The 17,847-nt window shown below is 43.8% G+C and overlaps 1 protein-coding gene across 1 annotated transcript in view; it reads right to left on the bottom strand.

Annotated features, from left to right (window-relative positions):
* Positions 1-4,893, bottom strand: part of LOC115146039 (apoptosis-stimulating of p53 protein 1-like) — a 36,775-nt gene extending 31,882 nt beyond the window's left edge. The window contains 2 exon segments of the mRNA XM_029687795.2: positions 916-1,063; positions 4,640-4,893. Coding sequence (XP_029543655.2) covers positions 916-1,063; positions 4,640-4,783 — 292 coding nt within the window. The 5' untranslated portion in view covers positions 4,784-4,893.
* Positions 4,894-17,847: the final 12,954 nt, after the last annotated feature.

Below are 17,847 nucleotides of genomic sequence, written 5' to 3'. Positions count from 1 at the left end.
CACTGCATCATGTTATGGTTTTGCTTGTAATCGTTAAGGACTGGGGAGTTTTTCAGGATAAGCACAAGCAAAATCCTTGAGGAAAACCTGGTTCAGTCTGCTTTCAACCAGACACTGGGAGATGAATTCACCTTTCAGCAGGACAATAACCTTAAACACAAATCTACACAGGTGTTGCTTACCAAGAAGACAGTGAATGTTCCTGAGTGGCCGAGTTACAGTTTTGAATTAAATCTATGTCAAGTCCTGAAAATGTGTTGTCTAGCACTGATCAACAACCAATTTGACAGTGCTTGAAGAATTGTGAAAATAATAAATGGCCAAATCATTGCTATCCAGGTGTGGAAAGTTCTTAGAGACTTACCCAGAACGACTCACAGCTGTAATCACTGACAAATGTGATTCTAACATGTATTGACTCAGGGTGTTGAATACTTATCGAATCAAGATATATTAGTGTTTTATTTTTCATATTTCTTTTACAAATATAAGAATGTTTCTTTGACATTAGAGTATTTTGTGTAGATCGTTGACAACAAAAAAAGACAATTAAATACATTTTATTCCCAGTTTGCAACACAACAAAATGTCAAAAAAGTTAAGGCACTGTATATCAAGACATTCAGTTGAATAGATTCATGCAAAACTTGGAAGAAATCACTATAAATTCATTTTAAGAAAGTCATGAAGCAGAGACAAATGATTTAAAAAATACAGTGCTTTGCTAAATATCTGTAAAGCTAAGATTTTCAACTTGTCACTTTGCTCAGTGCATTTAGAGCTTGTGACACAGCTCAACACCAGTCAGTCAGTGTAGCAATAAACCAGTCAGTTAGTTAATCCCAGGAGGTTAGGGGTTGAAGATTAGGTTCAATAGGTTAGAGGTCAGAGGCTAAAGATGAAAGCATCCCTTACCTTTTCCCTTCCAGACCTCAGCCAGGTGACACACGTTCTCTCCGGCCTCCTTACAGAACTCAACCACATTCTTACAAGTGGTCTCTGGGGTGATGGGCACCTCTGTCAGCATCTGCTGGCTGTCACTCAGGTACACTGTCAGGATCATCTGCATGAGGGAGACAGCGAAATAGCTTGTCAAACATACTATATATCTCTGACGAAACATAGCCTGGGCTCATACTGTATATGCCTTAGCAAACTCTTATATCGTAGTCATTAAGAGTTGGCTACAGCACATACAGTGCCTTGCGAAAGTATTCGGCCCCCTTGAACTTTGCGACCTTTTGCCACATTTCAGGCTTCAAACATAAAGATATAAAACTGTATTTTTTTGTGAAGAATCAACAACAAGTGGGACACAATCATGAAGTGGAACGACATTTATTGGATATTTCAAACTTTTTTAACAAATCAAAAACTGAAAAATTGGGCGTGCAAAATTATTCAGCCCCTTTACTTTCAGTGCAGCAAACTCTCCAGAAGTTCAGTGAGGATCTCTGAATGATCCAATGTTGACCTAAATGACTAATGATGATAAATACAATCCACCTGTGTGTAATCAAGTCTCCGTATAAATGCACCTGCACTGTGATAGTCTCAGAGGTCCGTTAAAAGCGCAGAGAGCATCATGAAGAACAAGGAACACACCAGGCAGGTCCGAGATACTGTTGTGAAGAAGTTTAAAGCCGGATTTGGATACAAAAAGATTTCCCAAGCTTTAAACATCCCAAGGAGCACTGTGCAAGCGATAATATTGAAATGGAAGGAGTATCAGACCACTGCAAATCTACCAAGACCTGGCCGTCCCTCTAAACTTTCAGCTCATACAAGGAGAAGACTGATCAGAGATGCAGCCAAGAGGCCCATGATCACTCTGGATGAACTGCAGAGATCTACAGCTGAGGTGGGACACTCTGTCCATAGGACAACAATCAGTCGTATATTGCACAAATCTGGCCTTTATGGAAGAGTGGCAAGAAGAAAGCCATTTCTTAAAGATATCCATAAAAAGTGTCATTTAAAGTTTGCCACAAGCCACCTGGGAGACACACCAAACATGTGGAAGAAGGTGCGCTGGTCAGATGAAACCAAAATTGAACTTTTTGGCAACAATGCAAAACGTTATGTTTGGCGTAAAAGCAACACAGCTCATCACCCTGAACACACCATCCCCACTGTCAAACATGGTGGTGGCAGCATCATGGTTTGGGCCTGCTTTTCTTCAGCAGGGACAGGGAAGATGGTTCAAATTGATGGGAAGATGGATGGAGCCAAATACAGGACCATTCTGGAAGAAAACCTGATGGAGTCTGCAAAAGACCTGAGACTGGGACGGAGATTTGTCTTCCAACAAGACAATGATCCAAAACATAAAGCAAAATCTACAATGGAATGGTTCAAAAATAAACATATCCAGGTGTTAGAATGGCCAAGTCAAAGTCCAGACCTGAATCCAATCGAGAATCTGTGGAAAGAACTGAAAACTGCTGTTCACAAATGCTCTCCATCCAACCTCACTGAGCTCGAGCTGTTCATGATTATGTCCCACTTGTTGTTGATTCTTCACAAAAAATACAGTTTTATATCTTTATGTTTGAAGCCTGAAATGTGGCAAAAGGTCGCAAAGTTCAATGGGGCCGAATACTTTCGCAAGGCACTGTACATACCTGGGATCAAGCAACTGACTGGGATCAAACTACTGGTAATATCTATACAACGTACATATACCAGGAATTTTAATGCATGTAAACCCAAGGAGGAAAGCTCTTGAATTACAGGAAATGTCCCCTTAGCTCTGGTTGCCCTCTAACCTAAATACATTTCCATCAAATGCTTTGCCTTAAAGACAGAGGCATTCAGGAGGGAGAGAGACTATTGAAGACTGAGCTACAAACATTAAAGAGATATTACAAGCGCAAAGATAGTACAGGCAGACTGCCAAACCAACATGCGTGATTTGGTGGCATCATGACAAGTTTGCTTCCGTTAGTGCCTACAACCTATTGGTAAATAAAAACAGGATCGATTATTGAAATTCCTAGCACAAAAAAAAGAGGCAACACGAAGGTGTGTGTGTGCGCGTGCCTGCAATACAGTGTTTGCTCTCAATAAAGAGTACTGAGAAACCACATTTATAAATAGGATTTCCTGGTAAAATGAGAAGTGACGTCCTCATTTCCAGATTGACAATCTGTAGTAAACGGAAATGGGGGATAATCTGCTAAATTTAGGATTAATCTGCAAATTTGGGTTGCGGAATCCAAATAGGTTCCCCCCTAAATGTCATACCCCCCTTCCTGCTGCAGTGGATACTTCCACTATAGGATTGACATAGACAGAGGTGCTTGACACGGGTCCCTTGGCCTGTATAAACCATCTGTATTAACCCTCTGCCTCCACTCTGTAGTGGCTCAGCCCAGCCCCATAAACATGTCTAAACCACAGACACGCCGACCGAGACAAGCCCTGCAACGGGGCCGCACGTCCAGTCCAAGATGTAAGGTAATCTCTCACTGCCAGAGCACACGCACAGACACAGACAGATAGATTGAGAGGAGGAATTCTGTAAGGCGCAGATTACAACATAGAGAGCACTATAATAATGAGATTATGGAGGTTATAAACATGTATATGGTCTGTGTCCACGGGGTGACAAGTGAAAACATACACCAGGGGAGAGAGAGAGAGAGCATAAACAAATCCAGGATGGGAAGGTTATTGTAGGGGGGGGAAGGATCATCTATGTTTTTCTCCTTAGGGAGCGGCCTGTAGTGGTGTCGACTATACAGGGGGGGGAAAAAACCACACAGGCCGCTCCGAACCATTCTATCAAACAAGAATTAACCAACAAGGTTCAGAAAACCCAAACCAGTCCTGAACTCATCATCGGTGCTAAATATTCTCTTGACACACAGGAACGTGTTTGCCAACGCGCATGCATCTGTGATCTACTCTGTCCTGCATCTCTCAATGAAAGGTCAGAAACCAGACAGACAAAAAGCTAAAAGAGGGGCAAAACCTACCTCTGCCTAATAGTATTAAACACTCAGTCACACTGAGCAGCCTACTACACGTTAGTTCTGCACAGGGGAGCCAGCCAGCCACACACAGTAACATGTTAACATTCTTAATAGACTTTCACACAGTCAAGTAACATTGTATATCTACAAAAAGAAACCACACATACGCCTAACACCTAGAATCTAATCCCCTTGAAAATTCTGTGCAAAAAGATACAATACACATTCATATGCATCAGCAACATTCTGTACTCAACCACATACATACTGTGCCTTTTCTGTCTCCTGTCTCCTCACCCGAACTACACTCATTCACTAACAAAAACATCAACAGCCCACCAACCTCTTAAACTTACACAAACACTTAACATACAAGCACACTCTCCAGCTTCCCAAAATGACTCCTAGCCAGCTGTGAATGCCTTTTGCTATTTTAAGCAGCAGCACATGGGTACCGTCAGAGTCAGACTCAAAGCTGGACAGGACAGAATAGCGGCAGCGCCCACCTCCCAGCCAGTCCAGTGCTACAGCTATAACCCTGTCTGTCTGTCTGTCTGTCTGTCTGTCTGTCTGTCTGTCTGTCTGTCTGTCTGTCTGTCTGTCTGTCTGTCTGTCTGTCTGTCTGTGTCTGTCTGTGTCTGTCTGTCTGTCTGTCTGTTCACCTTAGCCGCCCTGCATGGCGTCTTCCTGCCCTGGTTCCTCTGCTGCTGTTGCTGCGGCCCGGGACGGACCCTCTGGTGGAGCCAGGCCTTGTCCTTGGTTACACTAACCAGACTGTGCAGCACCATGCTGAAGAACCTCTTCATAGAGCCGGAGGGAGAAGACTCACACAGGCAGACAGATGGACAGGAGGGCAGGCAGGGCTGAGAGAGACTCACTGCGTGTCTGTCTGTGTGCACGGGTCTCCAAGTGTGTGCGTGTGGGTGACACCAGGCACAAGGCAGGAGAAGGGTGGGGGTGAACGTGAGGAGCGTAGTCAAGGTGGGGGGGTGATAAATGCAGCCATAGCCAGGGCCAGGCAAGGGGTAGGAGTAATATAACGCGGCCGGCCCCCTTCAGAATGAGATTCCCTAGGAACAGGAACAGCCGTGGGGCTGAGAGAGATAAGAGGCGCCTGGTGACACTAACCAGACCAGGCTGTCACTGTCATAGGGCATCAATAGGAGGAACAGGACACTCAGTGACCACAGACACGTAATCATCCAGCTAAACAACACACAGAGGCATCCAGGCTGTATCACAACCGGCCGTGATTGGGAGTCCCATAGGGCGGAGCACAATTGTCTCAGCATCGTCGGCTTTGGCCGGTGTAGGCCGTCATTGTACATAAGAATTTGATCTTAATTGACTTGTCTAGTTAAATAAAGGTTATGTAAAATAAAATAAAATTAAACACACACACACAGAGGCACACTGTCAAGAGCGTTTAGAGAAGGATTGGACCAAGGTGCAGCGTGGTAAGCGTACATCTTTCTTTGTTAGATGAACACCAAAAAAACAACAAAATATAAACGAACGTAACGTTTTGTAGCGCTAACACAGCAACTATACAAAAACAAGATCCCACAATCTAAGGTGGGAAAAAGAGCTGCCTAAGTATGATCCCCAATCAGAGACAACAATAAACAGCTGCCTCTGATTGGGAACCATACTAGGCCAACAAAGAAATAGAAACATAGATTTGCCCACCCAAGTCACACCCTGACCTAACCAAATAGAGAATAAAAAAGTCTCTAAGGTCAGGCGTGACAGTACCCCCTCCCCAAAGGTGCGGACTCCGGCCGCAAACCTGAACCTATAGGGGAGGGTCCAGGTGGGCATCTCATCTCAGTGGAGGCTCCAGTGCGGGACGCAGACCCCGCTCCGTTTGAAGTTCCCCCCACTTCGGTGGCTCCTCTGGTGCGTGATCATCGCCGGGGACTCCGGACCGTAGATCGTCGTCGCGGCCTCTGGACTGGGAACCGTTGCTGGAGGCTCCGGACTGGGGACCGTCGTTGGAGGCTCCGGACTGGGGACCGTCGTTGGAGGCTCTGGACTGGGGACCGTCGCTCTGGACTGGGGACCGTCGCTGGTGATCCTCACTGGAGGCTCCGGGCCATGGATCATCACTGGAGGCTTTGTGCCATGGATCATCACTGGAGGCTTTGTGCCATGGATCATCACTGGAGGCTTCGTGCCATGGATCCTCACTGGAGGCTTCGAGCCATGGATCCTCACTGGAGGCTTCGAGCCATGGATCATCACTGGAGGCCCGAGTGCGTGGAACTGGCACAGGACGCACCGGGCTGGAGAGACGCACTGGAGGCCGGGTGCATGGAGCTGGCACAACGCGTCCTGGCTGGATACCCACTTTAGCTCGGTAAGTGTGGAGAGCTGGCACAGCACGCACTGGGCTGTGAAGGCGCACTGGAGGCATAGTGCGTAGAGCCGGCGCAGGATATACTGGGCCGTGGAGGTGCACTGGAGGTCTGGAGCGTAGAACTGGCACAACGCGTCCTGGCTGAAAACCCACTGTAGCACGGCAAGTGCGGGGAGCTGGCACAGGCCGCACTGGGTTGTGCTGGTGAACTGGGGATACCGTGCGTAGAGCTGGCAACGCAAGTCACACCCTGATATCCTGGGCCGAGGAGAAGCACTGGTGACCAGGATCGCTGAGCCGGCACAATCCGTCCTGGACAGATGCTCACCTTAGCACGGCAAATACGGAAAGCAGGCACAGAACGCACCGGGCTAAAGGTGCGCACTGGAGACACGGTGCGCAGAACCGGAAAATATGGTATCTGAACCGTAACCAACTCCTCATCGTAATTACAGGGAGTTGGTTCTTGTTCCCAACTTTGCTCCGCTCGCCACCCCATGTGCCCCCCCAAATTTTCTTTTGAGGCTGCCTCTCGGGCTTCCGTCGTCTCGTTGCTGTTCCTCTCTCGCTGCCTCAGCCTGCTTCCATGGCAGGGTCTTGTCCCCTGCCGTTACCTCCTCCCAGGTCCAGGATGTCCTCCACTCCTGGGCACGCTGCTTGGTAACTTGGTGGTGGGATCTTCTGTCAAGAGCGTTTAGAGAAGGATTGGACCAAGGTGCAGCGTGGTAAGCGTACATCTTTCTTTATTTGATGAACACCCCAAAAAATTATATATAAACGAACGTAACGTTTTGTAGCAGCAACTATACAAAAACAAGATCCCACAATCTAAGGTGGGAAAAAGGGCTGCCTAAGTATGATCCCCAATCAGAGACAACGATAAACAGCTGCCTCTGATTGGAAACCATACTAGGCCAACAAAGAAATAGAAACATAGATTTGCACACTCAAGTCACACCCTGACCTAACCAAATAGAGAATAAAAAAGGCTCTCTAAGGTCAGGGCGTGACACACACACACACATTCTGACTGTTCAAACGTTCAAATGTTCCAGCAGCTACATAACTTTTTATTTTTTGTTTAACCTTAATTTAACTAGGCTAGTCAGTTAAGAACAAAATCTTAATTACAATGACTTAAACCTGCTGAGAGGACAAAACTACAATAATTCCATTTGTTAGAGAACAAATGATCCCATCCCATCTCATATTTTCTTTCTCTATTCTCATTCACTTGATTTTTGGTCTGAAGAAGGGCAGAATGGATCTCCTGACTGATTTCCATGAAGCACAAATCTAATAGTTGTGCCAGCAGCATCCCGGGCCTTGTCGATAATAAATCTGAGGACACAAAGCAGGCGTTGTCGCATGGGCCTGGAGCTGGGCTGACTGATGAACCACTGCCTGGAAACAAATCCCTGTGATGCACAGTTTACCCTGTTACTCAGACCTCATCTACCAGGCAGAGCGAGGTAGACAGTGAGTGTGAGTGTGTGTGTGTGCGTGTGTGTAAAACCCTTCTAATATCCACTTCTGACTCAGAGGCAGTCCTATGGGGCAAGATGTTTATAAACAAAGTGTCTTAAGCTCCTTAAAAGGAATACCCCCGAGGCATCAAACGAACCATATGAAAAGTATAACAAATCATTAGAGAGATTTGAGATATCTCCTTATCAGTGGATGGATTTGCAACATGTCTGATTGGTGGAGGATATAGTGTGTGTGCTACTTCTAACCAGGTCCCAGGACAGACAACAGAGATAAGAACCCAAAATGCAGACAGACAGTGTGAGGTTTCAGAGTCAGACACATTGGGACTGACCCGGACCAACCAACCGACACCTGATTTAGTGTCCTGGCTGGCTCCCCTGTGCAGCACAGTACAGAACAGTCAATAAAGTCTCCATAGCAACCACTGTATCTGTGGAAACACGCTTGCCTGGCACCCCTAGAAAAGATCCCAGACAGACAGTCCTGTTCTTCTGGAGATTGTGGAAGTTAAACACAGGACATGACTGTAAACAACACTCTCCATCCTGAGTCTATTCAATGGAGCAGACAGCCTCCCATTCACACAGCTGACATACATGCCTAGTGGGTTAGCACATTGACGCGGGACTGGGGGGAGTGTTTGCCATTAAGTCAAGAGGTTGAATGGAAGGTTCAGTTTTTATAAGGTGAGGATCTGAACCTAGTTTGTTTTGGTTCGGATGTATAGCTTTCTCTGTGATAGAACCCTGCCGTGGAGCAGCGGACATAGACTAGCACTGTTTGCTCCACGTTCTGCTACAAACAGAAATGTACTTTATCCTCTAGTTAGCGAGATCACGGTTGGGTTGAATTCCATTTCAATTCAGTCAGTTCAGCAAGTAAACAGAATTTCCAAATCCAATTTTCCCCTGTGATTTTCCCCCCAGTTGGAATTGGAATTTCACTTTACTTCCTTAATGGACTGAATTGAAATGGTATTGACCCCAAACCTGAGAGGGAAGCATCAATACAAATGGCACATGGCAGGAGTCATAACAACGACAGCTCCCTGCAGCTCGACTACACAGTGACATCATGCATCACTTACACTAATGAGAGCTGAGGAGGAGATTTTTAGACTCTGCCCTGATATGATCGAGGAAGAGAAGGAGGGGGACTCTCACTATAACAACAACAATAAGTCAGTAAATTAAACAGGTTAAGTCTGTAAGCCTACAACTGGCTACTGGTCAAGTCATGAGATGAGATGAGAGCGTACAAAATGGCTCACGATCAAAATCAGCCGGTTAACTACTGGAGGGCTCTGAACTTCATATTTGGATGGTAACACTGCCATTGTAGTAGGTTTACATGCTATTGGTAGTGATGTTTATAATTCTCAAGCCCCCAATGATAACTCATGTACAACCCAGTCTATTTTCCATGGAGGTTCAGCAGCTCAAAATAAGACTTAGAATAATACTCTACTCTAATACTCTACACTAGCAGCTTGTCTTTTCTGACTATTCCACCCAAATGGACAATTCCGCTGTCTGTTTAAAAGCTATGAGAGGGGTTGTACATCTGGGTGGGAAAAAAAGGGAATAGGGAGGGAGTACCGTTGAAGTCGGATGTTTACATACACTTTAGCCAAATACATTTAAACTCAGTTTTTCACAATTGCTGACATTTAATCCTAGTAAACATTCCCTGTCTTAGGTCAGTTTTGATCACTACTTTATTTTAAGAACATGAAATGTCAGAATAATAGTAGAAAGAATCATTTCTTTCCGCTTTTATTTCTTTCATCACATTCCCAGTGGGTCAGAAGTTTACTTACACTCAATTAGTATTTGGTAGCAATTTGGTAGCATTGCCTTTAAATTGTTTAACTTGGGTCAAACGTTTTGGGTAGCCTTCCACAAGCTTCCCACAATGAGTTGGTTGAATTTTGGCCCATTCCTCCTGACAGACCTGGTGTAACTGAGTCAGGTTTGTAGGCCTCCTTGCTTGCATATGCTTTTTCAGTTCTGCCCACAAATTTTCTATAGGATTGAGGTCAGGGCTTGTGATGGCCACTCCAATACCTTGACTTTGTTGTCCTTAAGCCATTTTGCCACAACTTTGGAAGTATGCTTGGGGTCATTGTCCATTTGGAAGACTCATTTGCGACCAATGGTCCTAACTTCATGACTGATGTCTTGAGATGTTGCTTCAATATATCCACATAATTTTCCTACCTCATGATGCCATCTATTTTGTGAAGTGCACCAGTCCCTCCTGCAGCAAAGCACCCCCACGACATGATGCTGCCACCCCCATGCTTCACGGTTGGGATGGTGTTCTTCAGCTTGCAAGCCGCCCCCTTTTTCCTCCAAACATAACGATGGTCATTCTGGCCAAACAGTTCTATTTTTGTTTCATCAGACCAGAGGACATTTCTCCAAAAAGTACGATCTTTGTCCCCATGTGCAGTTGCAAACCGTAGTCTGGCTTTTTTTTATGGAGGTTTTGGAGAAGTGGCTTCTCCTTGCTGAGTGGCCTTTCAGGTTATGTCGATATAGGACTAGTTTTACTGTGGATATAGATACTTTTGTACCTGTTTCCTCCAGCCTCTTCACAAGGTCCTTTGCTGTTGTTCTGGGATTGATTTGCACTTGTCGCACCAAAGTACATTCATCTCTAGGAGACAGAACTCATCTCCTTCCTGAGTGGTTTGACAGCTGTGTGGTCCCATGGTGTTTATACTTGTGTACTATTGTTTGACAGATGAACGTGGCACCTTCAGGCATTTGGAAATTGCTCCCAAGGATGAACCAGACTTGTGGAGGTCTACAATTTTTTTCTGAGGTCTTGGCTGACTTCTTTTGATTTTCCCATGATGTCAAGCAAAGAGGCACTGAGTTTCAAGGTAGGCCTTGAAATACATCCACAGGTACACCTCCAATTGACTCAAATGATGTCAATTAGTCTATCAGAAGCATCTAAACCCTTGACATCATTTTCGGGAATTTTCCAAGTTGTTTAAAGGCACAGTCAATTTAGTGTATGTAAACTTTTGACCCACTGGAATTGTGATACAGTGAATTATAAGTGAAATAATCTGTCTGTAAACAATTGTTGGAAAAATGTATTGTCATGCACAAAGTAGATGTCCTAACCGACTTGTCAAAACTATAGTTTGTTAACAAGAAATGTGTGGAGTGGTTGAAAAACGAGTTTTAATGACTCCAACCTAAGTGTATGTAAACTTCCGATTTCAACTGTAAGTGTAAGGGAGAGATAGGAGGACTACCTTAGTACAGTTGGACTATAGGGGCGAGCGAGAGGGGCTTGTGCAGAGCTGAAAGCTCATCTGGTGTGGGAAATTACCCAGAAATTCAGCCATCTCACCCAACCTCTGTGACGCACAGCGAGGCCGTCCCAGACCATCACAATCCACAGGCTAATCCCTTCCGTCATTCAAACAGCAACTGACTGACTCTCTCTCTCCAGCCTGGTCTCCTCTCCACGCAGCCGCAGGAGGGTAAATTGATAAAGCACACTCTTTAACCTCCATGTCAACTTGTTTTGACATCGCATTGTTGTTTTTAGCTATATAGATTATGTATTTTGGATGTTTCCAGTGTATTTTGATTACTTTCATACAATACGATTAATTGCACTATTTTTTTGTTGTTGCAAAAGTAGCTATGCAATTCTGAACTTTCAACCCACTTCCCTGCCTCGCTAATTATATAAGTAAAACATTGCTCAATGAGCAAAAGCCAATTAGCAGGCATGAGGAGAGCCATGTTGGAACAGGGTGTGTGTATGTGTGTGTGTTCTTTCTTACACTGACATCAGCTACTGGTGGACTGACACTGACAGGGAGGTTACAGGTCATGGTGAATGTGCGTCACTGTGTGGGTGATCACCAGAATTGCCTGTCTGTCACTGTTGTGTGGGGATCTTACCTAGGCTACCCTAAAAGTATGCCTTACTCCCCTTAATGTTCACCCTCTCTTTGTGTAGTTGTATAGGCAGGCAGAGAGTTGAGCAAATGCATAGATCATTGGTCTATAAAGTGATGTTTAATCATAGTAAAAAACGGATATTGCAGTGATTTGTCTCATTCACCACCTGCTCACTCTCACACAAACACACACCACTCAAACACAAAAGGTGGATGAAAGGACAAAAAAAGTACATTGTAATTGATGGGAGTACTGTAGGTCATCCACCACTCAAATTTGCAGGCTCACAATCCATATGTAGCCTAAAATAATTATATATATTTTTTATTAGAGCTCATTTGTTCCAAGCTATTCATTCCACAGGCATGTATTAATTCAATCCACAATCTATTTCCAAGACCTCTCAAAGGAATAATATTACTTACCGGCATCATGACTGCAGTGAAACAATAAATATGTTTATTCCAGCCAATCCCTTGGAGTAACACACTCCTCTGTCTGCCTCCTTTGCCTCCCCTAGCCTATGTTGCCTGCCAGGCCGGTCCGAATAACCGGTCGGTAGAATCTGCGTCCCGCTCCAGAATCAGATGTAATGGTCCTAAAGCAACGATGCTTGATCCCACAGAGACGCACACAGACGCTGAAGGCGACGTGTGTCACTGCACGCAATAGTCACAGAACATCACACAGCCTAGTTGGGTGGCATGTTGTTTCAGGGAATTTGCTGCTAAGCGTTACACTGTAATGATAGTGATTGAACGAGTGCACGCCACAAATAATTCTCCGATTGCTTTAACACGGTTCGACTGCCCTCCCGCGTGCTCTGATATGTAGGATAATCCAAGGACAGGACACGGACTGGGACAGACCAAATCCGCCCCGCAAAAAATTAACAAAGATTATTGTTCTGATCTTGGTTATCCGTGAGATAGTAGCCAATTAAAAAAATTACCCAAACTCTCTAACGTAGACTTCATATCAAGGAAAAAAACGAACAACAACGTTAGTTTGACTTTCAAACCCAGACTGGTCTCATAGACTAGACGTAACATAATAAATGTAAATCCGAGACACTGACATTAGTATATGTTACGCTTAGTGTGGTTACATAACATGGAAGGTTACTTAACGCAAAAACGAAAGGGTGGTGGTTCGGTAGGAGAATAACATGAACATCTAGCAACCCAAAGATTGATTGTTTGATTCTGATCATGGACAATTTCAGTATTTGAGCTAATTAGCAACTACTTACTACTTTTTACTTTTTAGCTACTTTTCTTTTTAGCTACTTTGCTAAAAATATTGTGTGTTCGAATGTCATCACGGACAACTTTAGTATTTTAGCTAATTAGCAACTTTGCAACTATTTAATACTTTCTTGCCTAGTTATTATCAGCCAGTGCTCTAGTCCTCGTTGATGTGACAAAGAAAATCTAAATACAACAGAACTAACTGTTTTAAATGCACAAGATAATGCAACCCACTCTCCATCAGCAGGGGACAAACGTCAGTGACAGGCATGCTTACACAGAGAGGAGAGGAATGATAACATTGTACTATTTTGAGGTTGATGCAAAAACATATATACTGATTAACCTCATAAAATAGGCTACCAGAGTATTTGTCCTTTAGCTCAGTTGTTTTAACTCTAAACCAAGTTTATCGGCATGAGAGCAGTTTCAAAACAAGGATGATGCAGATTTAAATGGAACTTCAGTGTCATCTTGTGTCCATACTGTGAAATGAGTTGCTTGCAAGGATGTGTCTAAATGAAGCAGCCTAAACAAATATGTGTAGTTAGCCCTTTATCTATAGTTAGTTGCAGGGAAGGGGAAACAATTTATTGGATTCAATAAACTGTCATTGTTAAGTAACATAGTAGATGCAGTGAACAGTGGGGAGCTGTGAGTTGATGGTTCAGATTACAGGATGCCAAGGTCATATTTTTTCGATATCCTGGTCCGTTTAACGGTTGTTCAGATTCACTTAGATCTGTGGACCATACTTTTGGTCAGAATATGAGCTTTTCAAAAGTTGTTTATATATTATAGAGATCAGCCTTTTTGGGAGCCCAGATACTTTAGTTATAAATCCCATCATTAGATGGTTTGGTAGTTGGGTTTCCCAAGGGACTCGATAGGCCAGCATAGCTGACCTAAGTTTGAAATATAGAAAAAAGGAGTTGCCTGGTAATGTGCATGTGTCTTTCAAATCTTGGAATGTTCTTACACCATTACTGTCCATGATATCGGTAAGGGTACGGATTCCACATTTGTACAATTGGGAGGATGCAAATGGCCTCCCTCCAGATCGCAAGGCATTATTGTGAAATAATGGAGTATGGGCATGCTATGATTTCCAATTACATCGTTTTTCAATTTTGTGCCAAAATAGAAATTGTGTGAGCAGTAATAGGACGAAAGCGTAGTTATTATTGTTTAAGGGACATCTCAGTGAAGACCACCTCTTCCAGGGCAATTGGAGACACCATATATCTCTGTTCTCAGCCAGGGGGCGGAAGAATCATGTCTAAACCAATTTAGGATGGGGCGAAATGCTAGTGCCTGAAAATACAATTTAAAGTTTGATACAAATAGTCCTCCTACATATTTCCCTCTTTGTAAGTTTGTTAATTGTATCAGGGATCGCTTACCTTGGCATATACATTTTTAAGCCGCAGAAGGCATTTTATCCCAATAGCCAAATGGGCAATATATTCATTTTGACAATAGATATTCTGTCGGTTAAAGCAACTGGGATATTAGTCCATCCACTGAGGTCGGATTGAATTGATGTGAGCATTCTGTTAAAGTTTCTGCCAATGGTTTTATCTAAGGAAGAAAATACACTATACAGTGCCTTTGGAAAGTATTCAGACCCCTTGAATTATTCCATATTTTGTTACGTTACAGCCTTATTCTAAAATGGATTAAATAAAACAAAATCCTCATCAATCTACACACCATACCCCAGAATGGCTAAGCAAAAACAGGTTTTTAGAAATGTTTTCTAATTTATACAACATTTAAAACAGAAATACCTTATTTACATAATTATTCAGACCCTTCGCTATGACACTCAAAATTGAGCTCAGGTGCATTCTGTTTTCATTGATCATCCTTGAGATGTTTCTACAACTTGATTGGATTTGGAAAGGAACACACCTATCTATTTAAGGTCCCACAGTTGATAATGCATGTTAGAGCAAAAACCAAGCCATTAGGTCGAAGGAATTGTCCGTAGAGCTCTGAGACAGGATTGTGTCGAGGCACAGATCTGGGAAGGGTACCAAAACATTTTTGCAGCATTGAAGGTCCCCAAGAGCACAGTGGCCTCCATCATTCTAAAATGGAAGAAGTTTGGAACCACCAATACTCTTCCTAGAGCTGGTCGCCCGGCCAAACTGAGCAATCGGAAGAGAAGGGCCTTGGTCTGGGAGGTGACCAAGAATGCGATGGTCACTCTGACAGAGCTCCTCTGTGGAGATGGGAGAACCTTTCAGAAGGACAACCATCTATGCAGCACTCCACCAATCAGGCCTTTATGGTACAGTGGCCAGACGGAAGACACTCTTCAGTAAAAGGCACATGACAACCCGCTTGGAGTTTGCCAAACGGCATCTAAAGACTCTCAGATCATGAGAAACAAGATTCTCTGGTCTGATGAAACCAAGATTGAACTCTTTGGCCTGAATGCCAAGCATCACATCTGGAGGAAACCTGGCACCATCCCTATGGAGAGGCACGGTGTTGGCAACATCATGCTGCGGGTATGTTTTTCAGGAGGCAGAGACTGGGAGACTAGTCAGAATCGAAGGAAAGATGAATGGAGAAAAGTACAGATAGATCCTTGATAAAAACCTGCTCCAGACCGCTCAGGGCCTCACCTTCCAAAAGGACAACGACCCTAAGTACACAGCCAAGACAACGCAGAAACGGCTTCGGGACAAGTGTCTGAATGTCCTTGAGGGGCCCAGCCAGAGCCCGGACTTGAACCCGATCTAACATCTCTGGAGAGACCTGCAAATGTCAGTGCAGCAACGCTCCCCATCCAACCTGACAGAGCTTGAGAGGATCTGCAGAGAAGAATGGGAGAAACTCCCCAAATATAGGTGTGCCAAGCTTGTAGCGTCATACCCAAGAAGACTCAAGGCTGTAATAGCTGCCAAAGGTGCTTCAACAAAGTACTGAGTAAAGGGTATGAATGCTTATGTAGATATGATATTTCTGTTTTTTATTTTTAAATAAATTAGCACATTTTTCAAAAATCCTGGTTTTACTTTGTCATTATGGGGTATTGTATATAGATTGATGAGGGGGGAAAAAACGATTTAATACATTTTAGAATAAGGCTTTAACATAACAAAATGTGGAAATAATCACAGGGTCTGAATACTTTCCGAACACACTGTATGTACAAAAGTATGTGGACACCCCTTCAAATTAGTTGGTTCGGCTATTTCAGCCAACTGAGTTGTTGACAGATGTATTAAATCAAGCACACAATCGAGCCATGGAATATCCATAAACACACATTGGCTCTAGAATGGCCTTACAGAAGAGCTAAATGACTTTCAATGTGACACCGTAATAGGATGTCACCTTTCCAATAATTCAGTTCATCACATTTCTGCCCTGCTCGAGCTGCCACAGTCAACTGAAAGTGCTGTTATTGTGAAGTGGAAATGCCTAGGAGCAACAACGGCAACAACGGCTCAGCTGCGGAGTAGTAGGCAACACAAGCTCACAGAACGGGACCGTCGAGTGCTGAAGCGCGTAAAAGTCGTCTGTCCTCGGTTGCAACAATCACTACCGAGTTCTAAACTGCCTCTGGAAACAACATCAGTACAATAACTGTTTGTTGGGAGCTTCATGAAATGGGTTTCCATGGCCAAGCAGCCGCACACAAGACTAAGATCACCATGCGCAATGCCAAGTGTCGGCTGGAATGGTGTAAAGTTTGCCGCCATTGGACGCTATAGAGCAGTAGAAACGCATTCGCTGGAGTGATGAATCACGCTACATCATCTAGCAGCCTGACAGACAAATCTGGGTTTGGCGGATGCCAGGAGAATGCAACTTGCCCGAATGCATAGTGCCAACTGTAAAGTTTGGTGGATGAATAATGGTCTGGGGCTGTTTTTCATGGTTTGGACTAGGCCCCTTAGTTCCAGTGAAGGGAAATCTAAACTCAACAGCATACAATGACATTCTATACAATTCTGTGGTTCCAACTATGTGGCAACAGTTTGGGGAAGGCCTTTTCCTGTTTCAGCATAACAATACCCCTGTGCACAAAGCGCGGTCCATACAGTAATGTGCCCGACCTCCCTAATGCTCTTGTGGCTGAATGGAAGCAAGTCCCCACAGCAATGTTCTAGTGGAAAGCCTTCCCAGAGGAGGCTGATATAGCAGCAAACCGGGTCCAACTCCATATTAATGTCCATGATTTTGGAATGAGATGTTCGACGAGCAGGTGTTCACATACTTTTGGTCATGTAGTGTATATCTACTCCCAAATATTTCAAATGGGAAACAATTGGAATTCCATAAATAGAGACGGAGTCCTACATCGGGGTCTTGAGAGGAACTAGGGCTGATTTGATTAAATACATTTTATAACTTGAGATGAAGCTGAATTTACCTATGATCTTCAATGCGTTTTGGAGCAATTGAGATACATTGTCGAGATATAGTAAAATATCATCCATGGAATCATAGTTGATTCAAAAATGTCAAATAGACCTCAGGAGGAAAACAGTCCCATCCAGGTGATTTGCCTTTATTTATGCTATCCAATGCCCTTTAAATTTCATTAAGAGATATTTGTGCTCCCAGCAACACGGCTTCTTCTGTTAAGAGAAGAGGAGATCTTCATTATTTTAAAAAGGTCTTAGTCAGCCTTGGTGTGGAATTACAATCAAAGGTGTACAGTTCTTTATCCTCTACTGGATCAGTGTCCTTAAACCGGGACAGTTATAGCTCAGTATGTGATAATGTGACTAGAACTTTCCGGGACATAGACATGTCTTATATGGGCAGAAAACTTAAATTATTGTTATTCTAACTGCAGTGTCCAATTTACA

The sequence above is a fragment of the Oncorhynchus nerka genome, linkage group LG18, assembly GCF_034236695.1.
Source record: "Oncorhynchus nerka isolate Pitt River linkage group LG18, Oner_Uvic_2.0, whole genome shotgun sequence".
Classification (NCBI taxonomy): domain Eukaryota; kingdom Metazoa; phylum Chordata; class Actinopteri; order Salmoniformes; family Salmonidae; genus Oncorhynchus; species Oncorhynchus nerka.
This window is presented reverse-complemented; position numbering and strand designations above follow the sequence as displayed.